Below are 14,153 nucleotides of genomic sequence, written 5' to 3'. Positions count from 1 at the left end.
TGAAATAAATTTATTTATGGGCCTTGTGGTTAAAACGGCCCTGTGAGAGAGAGAGAAAGGGTCTTAACTAATAACTTTGATACTAAATTAAATTATGTTTTTGAACACTTTTATTAATACCTGTAGACTTATATATCTACAATTGTTGTTATTTGCAGATTTATTAGTTTACAGTTTATAACAACTGTATATATTTATGTCTACAGTTAATAGTAAAAGTGTCTAAAATTATTATTTGATATTAAAATTGCTACTACTTGTAACTATTTCTCTATTTGTTTCTGAATAATAATGTTTAATATTGTTTTTGTTTTTACTCTATCTCACCTCTTTAGTTAGCTCTTCTTGGCATAATATTTGAAGTTAATATTCAAAATTGTAAAACAATGTAAATAATAATAACACACCAATCCATAACCGTTGTTTCCATATATCAATATCTGAAGTTCATACAGATATTTGAAAGGTATACGTAGAATACATATTTATGTAACTTGTACTTTTACACTCTCGACTCAAACATGTAGCTTAGAAAGAGGACTACCTCTTTTATTTCGTCTCTCTCTCACACACCAACAAGCTAAACAACACAAGTAATGAAAACATACAAGTAATCAAGTTTTACATAACATAACAATTCACATGTATCTTCTTCAGTAATAATCTCATCCAAATTCCTTATATCATTCACCAAGCTTTAGCTTTTGGTAACATCATATGTAACTTGCTTTTTTTTTCCTCTGCATTTCTCACAGCTCCAAGACCAGGTCTACAAAATAAAAAAAAAAAAATGGATTCAGTTGAAAATCATTTAACCGAAAGTAATACATAAATATTTAAATTTCGGTTTAGCGGGATTAGCATTTTCTTCGTAAAACCGTTTATCGTATATAATTTTTGAAAAAAAAGGTTAAAAAAAAAGAAAAGGATTGAGGGTGTTACAGTCGGCGTCGGTTTTGATCCACTGCTCGCGATTGGCGGCGTTGTTGGAGTCGAAGGGGTTTGATTGGCTGCGATAGCGACGGATCTTCTGCTTGAGAAAGCGAGCTCGTTCGGGACAGAGAGTCAACATGTCTCGGTCTTGGTCGGGGGCCATATCTCCTTCTTCCTCGTGAGCCTGTTTCTTCCGAAGCGAAACCTTGTTATTCTTCACTATGCCCTCCGGGCTCTCCGGGTGAACCTTCCTGTGGAACATTTGAAGTATCTACACACACACACACATAGACACACACTTTATATATTTAGAACTGAAATAATTTTTGACACGACTCACGACTACCCCCAACAAAAGCAATAAACACAAAAAACTGTTTAAAATCGTTCCACTTGTCACACATTGTGTGGATCGTCCAAATTCGGGCCCGTGACAAATAGCAGTACTAATAATTTTTTTATTTATAGAGTATATGTAATTCTATTTACCAAAACTAAAAGTTTTGATTATCATTTTTTTTCACAATTATTGAGGGTAAATTAGGTACTTTTTTTTATTATTATTATTATTATAAAGTATGTAAAAAAAGGGAAAATATTATTGATTTGTAATATACATATGTCATAATTTAATCCTATTAATTTAAATGGATCTTACGATGAAAGATTGAAACCAATGAATTTTAAAAATAGCCAAAAGTTTGTCTAAAACTAGGAAAATAGTAAGTTTTGAATAAGGCGGAGATAGAAATTCCAATCAAAGGTGCAAATTTGATTTTTTTTTTTAATTCAGGGGGCATATTTAGAAAAATCATATATTTTGGGTTAAAACTACAATTTTAAAAAATTCAAAGGGGACATTTGACGCCCCGCGGGCCCCATGTAGCTCCGCCCTTGAAAACTAGGTGTCAATACATTTTTTTTAACCCTAGATATAAAATTAATACATGGGGTAAATATCTTATGACACCATTTTAATAGATAATGTCAAAATAAGACACTTGAAACTTCATCTATTTTGCTAAAAAAAAAAAACTTAAAATATTACCTTGTTGAGTTTAGTCTCGGATGGAGCGGAAGGATCTCCGCCAGAAGCGGTGGAGGAGCTCCGGGAAGAGGCGTGAAGCATCTTTTTCTTAAGCTTCTTCTTCACGATGTTAATGGCTGACTTCTCTCCCTCTTTCTCCGCCGACCGTTTCTCGTGATCGCCGGAATCTTTGCTCCGCTGGAAAAGCTCTCCCAGCGAAGTCCGGTTCTCCTTTTGATATTGAGAAGAAGAGAAAGAAGTTGTAATGACTTGAATGTTAAAACTAATCTCAATGTCAACTAGTTGGAAGAAAATTAGGATGGAAATCATAATGATAATCTCTTATGTTTCGCTTATTTTAATTTGTTTAAATTGCGGGGGCGAAAAAAGTAAGAGGGAAATTATATAACTGAAAGTGGGATTTTGCATTTTTTTTTTTAGAAATCTAGTGAAAAATGAAAATCTATTCAAATTTATACATGTGGAGAGTTGCCTCCCTTCTCATTTTTTCTTGCCTCAAAATCGTCTTGACTTCTAATTATGTACAATTTTAATTTTCTTTCAAAAAATTATATAAATAGCCAACTATACAACGTTTGAAATTGCTATATAACCATGTTTCGTAAATCTTAGGTAAATAGTCATAAAGATACGTGGCCTAATAAATATAAGTGATTATTTACCTAAGATTTACGTCTGTAAATATATATGATTATTTACCTAAAATTTACGAAACGTTAACTATATAACAATGTCAAACAGTACACGTGACTATTTACACCTTTTTTTTTTTTTTTTTTAGATTTTTCACCTTCTATCGAAAAATCTCAACTAGAAACATAACATAGTAGTATACCTCCAACAATCTTATTATTTTTATTTTTCACTTATTTTTGTTAAATTAACGTCACTGTATTTCTTTAAAATATATATATATATATATATTTTTTTTTTTTTTTTAATTGTTTAAATAATAATAATAATACCTTTCTCCCCGCCGTGGCGGACATATCAATGGCCGACCCAAAGAGGTACCCCTGAAGCGGACACACCGTCCCTCCGCCGGCTCCGGCGACCGCCACGTCATCGGGCTTGCCGGAGAGAGTGATGACGCTGCTGCCGTGGCTGCTACGCCCGTTGCTGCTGACGTGGCTGCTACGCCCGTTGCTGCTGACGTGGCTGTTTCTTGAGGAGGAGTTTTCGGCGATGCTGTCTTCGAGGAGGACTTTCTCGAGCTCGTCGTTGATGAGCTTGAACTCGTTCTCGGTGGCCTCGGTCTCCTTCTCGGTGATGTTGTCGACGGAGATCGTGAACGTGGGTGTCGCCGGATCGGCCATCATTTGGTCCGGCGAGCCTAGGGTTCCGATGGCGAGGAAGCCATGGAAGAGGTCCGAGATCTCGTCCTCGGCTTCTTCTTCCTCGTCGTAGTACCGATCGTCTGTGAACGACTTTCTCGTCTGTCCCGATCCGCTTTGCTGATTGTTGAATCCTCTTCCACCATAGCTTGCCTTTTGGAAGTATTGGTGTTGATCATCCACTGACGATTGCCCTATATATATATATATATATACACAACCATGCACACACACGTAGATATATATGTTTAGGGTAAGTTTTGTGTTATGAATATGACGTTAAAAGAGATTTAATGCTCACGTATGATGTATCATAGAGGGTGTGTAAGAATTTTTTATTTTTTTTTAGGAGACAAATATGATTTTTTTTTTATTTTTATGAATTGGTAAATCTTGTTAAGTCTCTTAATCATTTCGGCATTTGGAACATTAACACTTCTTTACTTAGTAATAGTATAACCCTAATAGTAATAGTGGCGTGTCAGTTGCCCTATATATATACAACCATGCACACACATACATAGATATGTTTAGGGTAAGTTTTGTGTTATGAATATGACGTTAAAAGAGATTTAATGCTCACGTATGAAGTATATCATAGAGGGTGTGTGAGAATTTTATTTTTATTTTTAGGAGACAAATATGATTTTTATTTTTATTTTATATATATAATTGTACTTTCTAACCTATGAATTGATAAATCTTGTTAAGTCTCTTAATCATTTCGATATTTGGAACATTAACACTTCTTTACTTAGTAATAGTATAACCCTAATAGTAATAGTGGCGTGTCAGTTAGTTATATTATTTTTTTTATTTTATTAAATCAGTTAAAGTATAATATCTCTCTATGACAACATGTGTTTGGTTAATTAGTATAATACTATAATCAAGTAATAGATTGACAGCCAAAACTAACAATTTTCTTATGCGTTAATTGAGAGGTATAAATTCGTTGGTGAATATATTATAATATATAGGATTGTTTAAGGGTATATATAAATATGTTTTGAGTTTTTAGTGGTAAAATTAAGCTTTATATAATTGAGAACTTACCCATGACAAGAGCTTTAAGAGCTTCATGGCTATTTTGTCGAAACTTCCGGTGCATCCAACAGAGTAACTGTAACGTCCAAAAAAAAAGTATTATATTATATGTATCAATTCTCATGATTCAAGTGTTTATTCTATATGATTACATAAAATACAATAAATTATAATAATTATTCTCATATTATTACCTTCATCTTGTGAGTGTGATCAGTTGGAGAAGAACTTGGGTATTTTTTCTTATCACTGAGTTTTTTTGAAGTGAGTGAGTGAGAGAGATAAATGAAGTTTGTGTGATGTTATAGAGAATGCAATTCTATAAGAGAATAAAAGAGCGATACACGTTCTAAAACAAAGACGAAGAGGTTGGTGAGTTGAAACATTTACATACTTACAATGGCGTCGAGTCAAACTGCCATTTGGCCACACCAAACTATTTGGGCCCACCAAACCAATTGACTAATCCATCATCACATTTGACTCATCCATATATATATATATATATATATATATATACATTTATATCATGTAATGTAAGTGTAACACATAATTTATATATCAAATACATTGTATCATATTTCTCAAGTCCACCACATATATTTGTAGAAAATCGATTATATTTTTTATGCGAAAACTCAGTATGTGCCCATTGACATTGTATTCTCAGGCTAGACTTGAAATTGAAAATTAAAATTTAAAAAAAATAATAATAATTTGTCATGGTCACATATTTTATTACGTCAATAATAATAACATCACATGCCATGTATATAAGTTTCCTTTCCACCGAGATCCTGAATTTCACAAAAGATTATATCAATTGTATTATATATTTGTTGCGAAAATTCAGTGTGCATTATATCTTAATATTGTATTCTTAGGTTAGAGTTGGATATTAAAAATAAAAAAATAATTAAACCCCTCTAGCTAGATAGTACAATATCTACTACTCACTACTTACCATGGTCACAAGTTTTATTACGTCAATGATAATAACATGTTCACTTCACATGTCATGTACTTAAATTTATATTCATAAAGTCCATGAATTTCACAAAAAAATTAATGTGCTCATAGACATTGTATTCTTAAGCTAGAGTTTGGGAAGAAGAAAAAAAAGGACCTCTCTACTCTAGCTATAGCTAGAACAATATTTACTATACGACATCAATGAAACGCGCTTCAATGAATCGAGTATATATTTCAACTTTGGTAATCAAATCAATAACATGTGTACTTCACATGACATGTATGTGTAATTTCTATTCAAGACCAAGGATATCACAATAATATTATTTAATAAAGCTTGTACTTCAAAGTTATTTCAAGGATATAATTAAGCGAGTTAGGTGTCAAGCATAATCGGACAATGGTGTTGATATCATTTCTTATAATCAACTTTTTTTTTCCCCAATGAAGCTTCTTGGATTTCGGTTGGCCCATCATGACGTTGATATCATTTCTCATAATCAACTTTATGTCAATTTATTTCTTAATTATCTTCCAAAGCGATCTTATCTTCTATTATAAACTAGTACTGTATTATATTTTCTTACAATAAATATCTAGTACTACTTTATTTAATCTTTTTTATTATTAAAAAAAACGTGAAATCTATTGGAACATGGGGACTCATTTAAATAGCCCTCTTTTTTTCATTAAATAAAATATGAATTGCAAATGACGTTAAGTACAAGTTGACGGATTTTGGAAAGGAAAAAAAAGGGTTAACTATTAATAAGTTTTGAAGTACACACTTCTTTAAAAATAGAGGTCATTTGAGGTTGGAGGTATGTGAATACATTATGCATATATACATGTAGGTCTATTCTATCATAATTCATTGATGTGTTATAAACTTTATAGTGCATGAGACCAAATTTTCTGACACGATAAAAAAAAAGTTGTAGCTCCATAGTATAATAGCAACAACAACGTTTTAACATAATGTTTTTTTTAATATGGTCCTGTGATAATGAAGTTGCCACGTGGTTTCATATGCCCTAGTTTTATTACCAGCCACTCGTTTTTTCATATATATCTATATATATATATATATATATATATATATATATATATTTCTTTCTCCAACAGCCAGCTTCTTCAAAAGTTCATAGTTTTAAACTTTTCCTTCAAATAACATACATTATAATATTTTTATATATAAGGTCTGTGTGTGTATATATATTAATGTACTAGATATGTGTGTGTCCCACGAGCATCTTTATGAATAATATGGTGTTTAGATAAGTGTAAATGGCTTAAAGACAAATTTGACAGAACTATGTGTGTGATGATAATAATAGTAATATAATAATATATATTTTTTAACCATATACTGTGACAAAAGAATCCTTATTTTATTAATGAAAGGCGAAAAAACTTGGGTCAAATCTATATTATTATATATTAGCTCTAGATACTACTTATAAGTATAAATTCATACATGAGTAGCTTCTTGTAATTGACTAATATGAGATTAGGTTATGCGTAAAAAGAGTCGTTAATCATATTATATTAATTTGTAGCAATCTATATGTAAGAGTTCATTATAATATATAGATTTTGTTTTGATGTTTGGATGTAATTATTTAATTAACCAAGCGATGTCAACGCTTTGGCTTATAAATAAGTATTGACTTACAAAAATGTTTCATTGAATTACTACTACTATCACTTGTTTTCCTACTATAGTGTAAGCATTTTATAAATAATTAATTAAAGTGGCTTTTAAATTAACTATAATACACTGCTTTCCTATTTCTTTCATGGGATGAGAATTTCATATTATTACAATTTTTTTTTTTCTTTCAGTTTAGCGATTGCTTATCTTTTATACTTTCAGCAATATGTTCTTGTATCTTATTGAAAACTGATTTATGACTTTTTGTAGCCTGAAAATGATACTAAAAAAGGACAGATATAAGTTATATAAAGAAAAAAAAATAATGAAATATTCTGTTATTATTGATAGATCATCATACTCTCGCTCCGATCAATATACACAATAAAAGATTGGTTGATAGAGATAGAAATGCGTATTTACACGTCTGTTTATATATGTTTGAGTTTTTAGTGCTACTATTAATATTATAATTGAGAACTTACCCATGACAAGAGCTTTAATAGCTTCATGGCTATTTTGTTGAAACTTCTTATGCATCCAACGTAGTAACTGTAACGTCCCAAAAGAGAACATGGTTAAAACAATTATATCATATGTATGAATTCTCATGGTTCAAGTATTGATTCTATATGGTCACAACTAATATTAATATAACATTATTTATTTTATTTTTTTAATGTCAAAATATAATTTAGTTAGTTTCTTTTTTAAAATTAACAAGATATTTTACCTCATACATGTTTTTGGTTGTTACTTAATGAAATAAAAAAAATGCAACAAAATAAAATAAGATGAAACTCAAAATATATTTGACCTCAGACGCGTATACGCGTCTAAAATGTTTATCATTACAAAAAAATTAGGGATAATTTAACACATAAAATTTCATGAAAATTTAAATTTAGAAACGACTACTCATGCCTTAATCTATGAAAGTCGCGTCTAAACAGATAAGAAAAATCGCTATTGTTTCCATTCGTGTTTGAAAATATAGCTTGTAGTATATATTGATTATGAATGGTTCATGACATTTTGGGTGATCGAATGTGTGGTGTATATTCTGTTTATGTGCATATCCTTTTAGTGATTAGACGTGATTTGTTCTTCTTATGATTTGGAAATCTAAAAGAGTAGACCATTTCTCATGATATGGCTTCGTTTTATATATGTTGTGTGTTGTTTGTACATGAAAAAGAAGAACCACGGTTTCAATTTAATTAATTAATCATTTGCTTCCGATTCCAATAAATAGAATATAGATCATGAATTGAGATATAAAGAGTAAATGTATGTTCTTTATATAAAATTATAACGCGCATTATTTATATGCTTTGTTCAATCGTATTAAAAAAAAGGATTTTTCATGAAAAATAAACTAAATTATATATGAGTAATTGGGACTACATGAAACTTTAAATACAATAATTAACAAATGTTAAAATGTAGCGTAATAAATTTAACGATATAAAAAAAATATAATTTAGTTGTTTTAGTTATATATATATATATATATATATATATATATATATATATAATTGTAATTTATAAGTTAATTATTAACAATGACAGTTATATTATTACTAAGCAGTGGAAAGTCGAGGCTTTATGAGAGACACCAAAAGTACATTACAGAATGATTCATTCCCCATTAACAAATATATATACATTTTTATGTGTCTTTAAGCGTCTGATTTTTTTCGTTTTAATATATGTGTTACTGTACCCTACTGGGGATTCGATTGAATAAATCATTTTGGTCACTATAGTGTATGTGTTTGTGTGTTGTTTGTCTTGATATGCCTCAAACCTTTATATTTCCACAATTAATGATCCGACCTATTTATTTAATTTATTAAGGGGTCCAACTCAAAAGGGTGTTTTGTGAAAGATTTTTGCTGGTAATCAGTCACCCAGCTCTCTGATCAAATTGATTTTTAAGTATTGTTATGTTGAAAATATTGAGATATTAAGTCAAAGACGCTGTAGAATCAATATATCATATGAAAAATACCTCTGAAATCCCAAACATCCTTTTTTTTTTTTTTTGTAACATCAAGCAATGTTTAAAATGGAAGGAAAAAAAAACGAAGCTGTAAAATAGCTCTAATCCAAATAGAAACATGTAATAAATACATAAATTGTTACTTAAAAAAATGTAATAAAATAAATAATATAAAACTTATTCCAAAATGTTTCAAAAGAATTTGGTTGCAAGAATATGGACCCACACAAAAAGTACATATGAGCCCATGAAATTTCAAAATATTAAGCCCACGGATATTTGTAATTTGGCTTTATGGGCCATTAGGCCCATTATCAATATGATGGGCTTTATGGGCTTTTAGGCCCATTATCAACATGCTTTGTCAAAGAAAGAAAGCAATGAGTGTGGACAATACAAATTATCAAAATCAAACCTAAATAAGTGGAGGAATATTTACTCAGATTGGATAATGTTTAATTGAACAACAAGGCATGAGTTAAAATACAATGACCATCCATACAAAACCATAACTTCTTATCCATTTCTAGTAGTAGTTATATTCATACATAGCTTCTTTCGCTTTCAACAAATATATCAGTTTTTTGTTTTTACTATAAAATGAAATCATGACTTTTGGCTGTGGATAAAAAAAATAAATGAAGTCCAAGAAAAACTAAAAGTAAAAATAAATAATATAGGTTTGGCTCAATAATATTGGCGATTAAATTACAAAACATATCTTTTTGGCTCCATGTAGTGTAATAAAATCCTACTCTCTCTTTTGGAAATCTTTTTTTTTTTCTTTTGGAAATCAAAATCTATTTGTACTATATCGGTCTTTCCTTTATTTGCATAGAATTTTTGGAACCTAAACGAAGAAACAACATGCAAATTCATGCAATCTTATGTTTAAACTCTTATGGTTCATTTTTAGTTTTGATGGACTAAGACATTTTTCTTTTTCTAAAAGTGATAATTTTCTTCTTATTCAAATCAAAATAATAAAATAAAACGGATGTCTATTATTGTTTACTTTACCAAGTTCACTATGAAAGTAAGTGCATGTTGTCCCATTGATTTTATTTTTCTTTTTGGATATATAAAAATGAGTGTAAAGAAAAAAAAAATATAGAGATATAGTGATCGAGAGAAAAACGACAATCACCCACTTCATGTCTTTTCTTTTGGATTGGAATAAATGTGCCTATAAAGTTCCAACTTCTTTTTAATGCATTAACATGAATTATAGTTTGTATTCCTCTTTTATGCTTTTCTTATTTTTGGAAAACAAACAACCAGCCGATAGAATAGGAGTATAGGACCAAAGAAAGTGGGAAATAAATATTGCAGTAAATTACTTAATACAGCAATTTAAAAAAGAAAATGAAATCTCTCCTCCTCTCTATATATAGTGGGGTGAGAGTGAAATTTACGGCTAAAACTTGTCAGTGACATTACAAACAAAATGAAACATGACAAATACAGTCTGTAATGTATAGCTATATTTATTACCTGCCATAGTTTCACCGGACTTTTGAGAGCGACGCATAAATGGACTCTCTGGTTTATTAATTTGTGTGTTACTATTTAGTTTGCATGTTGGGTCTCTAATCTAAGTCTAGAGCCTTATATAAAAATAAATTTGAAAATTAAAGTCCTTTTAACAATAATACAAATAGACCATTCTTAATTGTAAGTCTATTTCACACTTTCTATTCCCAAAATTATACAGTATTTGCATCTATTACATTGATAATATATATATATATATATATATATATATATATATATATATATATATATATATCACACACGACGATTCTGAGATATTTTTGCGGAAAATTGCATCCAAACACTATCTCTACATAACTTTAATCCAAATAATAAAAAAAAATTGTTCCTTTAGCCAAAGTTCATAAATTCTTTAAATTTCCTATGGTTCACAAAAAAATGTTATTTTTTATTTTCAATCTTGTTTTTTTTTTTTCAGTTAGAGGTATTGGCATGAATTAGTAAATTAAATTATCCACTTGACTTGTGACCACCAACATAAATTCTCAAAAAGGTCCCATATTGTAGAGCTCCTTAATTAGCTCTTCAATAGATCTCAGGATGATCACTCATGGTAAAAGGGCAAATCTACCACATTTATTGAAATAACTAAAACATCATCGTTTGAAAGAATTGAAACCAATTTCTTTTGAGTCGAAACGAACTTCTTCAAATCTCGAGAGAAAAAAAATCATGTTTTTAGTAGGAGTGTGAACGTAGTTTTATTATGTCTATAAATTTTTCAGCCTATAAACATTAAACACTCCTTTAATTTTGACCTTAAAATACACTTGTAATTCGGAATCTCCAATCCATTCATTTTTATTACCGTCAACCTAATGAAATTCGTTACTAATGTATAGAAGCATTGACAGCAACTCAACAAATGATTCAAAATATTGTGCAAGTTAGACTAGTCATACAAAGTTGAACTTGGACCAAATAATTGCTCAATATCATTTAAATATGAATCAATTGGAATTTATAGTTCAAAACTTGTTGGAATAAAATTTTGGTTACCCAAACACCGGAATTCTAGTGCAGAATAAAATTAGAACATCTATTATAAGATGGTTCAAAATTGAAAAGTAATGTTAATAAGTACTATTCCCAGAACCGAAATGTTCCATTAAAATGAACAGAATTTTTACTAAAAAAAAAAGAAAAGAAATGTTTCTATTTTATTTATAAAGGGAAGAGAGTTTCACTAAATCATAGTGATTATGCCTTAGACCATCCCCACCCGAACGCTAAAAAGGTGGGGATAGCGTCCATCTTTGCTCCAACTGAGCGGCATATCTCACGCCATTATGGCGTGGGATATTAAATAGGGGTGGTGTCACGCCAAATATGGTGTGACACTATTCCCTACACCGAAATATTTTTTTAGTCCCTATAAAATTTATAATTTATATATTTGTATTGATTTATAAAATTATATCATATTTATCCTTAAATTATTCATTAAATTTATTTTCAAATACAATATTAACATTTGGAGTTTGGGGAAAACTAAAACGGCATTAATTTTAAAAGAGAAATAAAATAACATTACAATGACATCGAAATGTAAAAAAAAAAACATTAAAAAAAAAACAAAATGCAACAAAATAAATAAGTGGTATAATTGAAAGATATTAAATAAATATAAGGGTATAGAAATAAATAAGAGAAAGTTGAATATAAAATTAATATTTCAATTTGGTGTAAAAAATAGAGTTCGGTTGGAGATGAGATAGTGTTTGATGTGACATGTACTGTAAAATAGAGTAGAAAATGGTGTTAGCGGGTGGAGTTGGTCTTAGTGAGTTCAAAATCAATAATTTATTTTGACGAGGGCATTTTCGGTACTTCGCCGTACCTACGTAGGCTTTCAGTCCCAGTCTAGAGAGAGAGAGTGGCAAAATATATTTCAGAATCGAAAGACAGCTAACCAAAATAAGTGGGCATTGGGCAGATAAAAAAAAAAATCAGAAAATTACTAAAATTTCAAACGATTCCAGCAAAAAGGACTATAGCATTGAAAACCGCATCCATTGATATACAAAAATAAATAAATAAATACGCAAAACTGAAGTCTGAAACTAACATACAAAAAATTAAATAAGAGAATTAACCCATTTATTGTACTAATCTAATCTATAAATTATCATCCCATTATATAACACCCACATTTCCATTTTCAATTAATTGGTCCACTCAATCTCGGTTCGCAACATAAAGATATCCTAACACAATAATAACCAAAACAAAACTTAATTCTTAAGCAACAAAACTTTAATTATATCTACGAAAAAAAAAAAAAAAAAGTAAAGTAAAGTATAGTGAAGCATTGAAGGCACACCATTACCAACGACGACAACAAAAATAAAAATAAAATAGCCATCTATCACCATTCACCACCAATATTATATTAATAAAAAACACTAAGCTCGAAAACGAATAATAAAATAAAATACAAAAAAAAACAAAACAAAAATTAATAGTAATAATACTCATTTCCATTTCTTTTCTTGTTCTTCTTTCTCGTTTCTCTTTGTTGTCATATAATATTTAAATATAGAGAGAGTCTCTTCTAAATAATTTATTAATTGATTTAAATTAATAAACATTCGGACTCCAAAGGCTCCACAAGCGAGAATTGAATAAACCCAACACGTCCGGCAACACCTTCCTCGCTATCCCCCTGTGCTCGCTCACCGCCGCCGAAATTGACCGAAATGCCCCCAGCTCCATTTCTGCTCCCGCCACGTCATCACGCTCCTCGACCGCTGATTGGACGACCGCGACAGCGGGTGCAGCTAGGACGGGTTTTTCATCCTCTGCGGCGACGAGCTTACGTGGCTTGGGCCTCTTGCTATTGGGCCTGGGGTTGGGGTGGGACTCAAACGCGTCGATGGCACGGTGGATGAGGTCGCGATTGGGCGAGGAGTCCCAGCGAACCCAATACGCTCTGTAGCAATCGAAGCACTCGCAGTCAAACGACGCCGAACTGGTGCTTTTGTTGTTGGTGACGTGGCAGTGGTGGTGGTGGTGGTTTGTCGTACGAGGTTGTTTGGGTTTCTTCGAGGAATACGAGGAGTCCAGAGAGGACGACCTGGTAATCATGTAAGCGAGGACTTCGCGGTCTTGGAGAGAGAGGACGGAGATTAGGGTTAGGATTGCTTGCGGAAGAAGGCTCAGTACGGACAAAACGACGACTTCCATGTCGTTTTTCGACGGAGAAGGAGAAGAAGAAGAAGAAGAAAATGGATGAACTTTGCCTTTCTTCTTTATCTTCATTTCTTTTGGGGTTTCAGAGAGAGAGAAAGAGAGTCTGAGAGAGTGTGTGTGTGTGTGTGTGTCTTAGGGTTAAGATGAAAGAGACCAGAGAGAGACTCTTGCGCACTAAAATGAAATTTCTTTTTTATATTCATTTTATATAATAGAATAGTTGCGATTCTTCATATTCTTGTCTTTTTAACTTTTTATTTTTTTTTTTCCCGGAAGGATGTTTCTAAACTTTCTATATTGTTAATTTGTTATACTCGCGAATATTTATTTTGTTTATTTTTTAATAATTATAAATATTTAAATTAAACACGATAATGGTTTATAGTGAAAGCTTTATATATAATTTTCTTTTTA

General features: G+C 30.7%; 2 protein-coding genes across 2 annotated transcripts; both read right to left on the bottom strand.

The window, feature by feature from the left end:
• Positions 1-410: 410 nt before the first annotated feature.
• Positions 411-4,825, bottom strand: LOC149403580 (protein LAZY 1-like). The gene is made up of 6 exons (XM_089610056.1): positions 4,557-4,825; positions 4,372-4,438; positions 2,947-3,509; positions 1,982-2,191; positions 943-1,204; positions 411-769 (listed from the first exon to the last, which is right to left on the bottom strand). The coding sequence occupies exons 1-6, from the start codon at positions 4,560-4,562 to the stop codon at positions 750-752; spliced, it is 1,128 nt and encodes a 375-aa protein (XP_089466182.1). The 5' UTR covers positions 4,563-4,825; the 3' UTR covers positions 411-749.
• Positions 4,826-12,894: 8,069 nt separating this feature from the next.
• On the bottom strand, positions 12,895-13,943 carry LOC149403579 (uncharacterized). Its single transcript, XM_089608826.1, has one exon. It carries the CDS (start codon positions 13,806-13,808, stop codon positions 13,128-13,130), a length of 681 nt encoding a protein of 226 aa, XP_089464952.1. The 5' UTR covers positions 13,809-13,943; the 3' UTR covers positions 12,895-13,127.
• Positions 13,944-14,153: the final 210 nt, after the last annotated feature.

Source organism: Urtica dioica, chromosome 3 (assembly GCF_054948205.1).
Source record: "Urtica dioica subsp. dioica isolate 48M chromosome 3, U.dioica_male_clone48M_v1_H2, whole genome shotgun sequence".
NCBI classification, from domain to species: Eukaryota; Viridiplantae; Streptophyta; class Magnoliopsida; order Rosales; family Urticaceae; genus Urtica; species Urtica dioica.
Note: the sequence above shows the minus strand (reverse complement) of the source record. Positions and strands in the feature narration are given on the sequence as shown.

Bases quoted from the DNA above. Each gene is read 5' to 3' on its own strand.
- LOC149403580 (XM_089610056.1), bottom strand. The intron at 3,510-4,371 runs GTAAGTTCTCAA...ATATATATATAG, and splicing joins TCTTAAAGCTCTTGTCATGG to GGCAATCGTCAGTGGATGAT. The intron at 1,205-1,981 runs GTAATATTTTAA...GTGTGTGTGTAG, and splicing joins CCGAGACTAAACTCAACAAG to ATACTTCAAATGTTCCACAG.
- LOC149403579 (XM_089608826.1), bottom strand. From the start codon at position 13,808: ATGAAGATAAAGAAGAAAGGCAAAGTTCATCCATTTTCTTCTTCTTCT.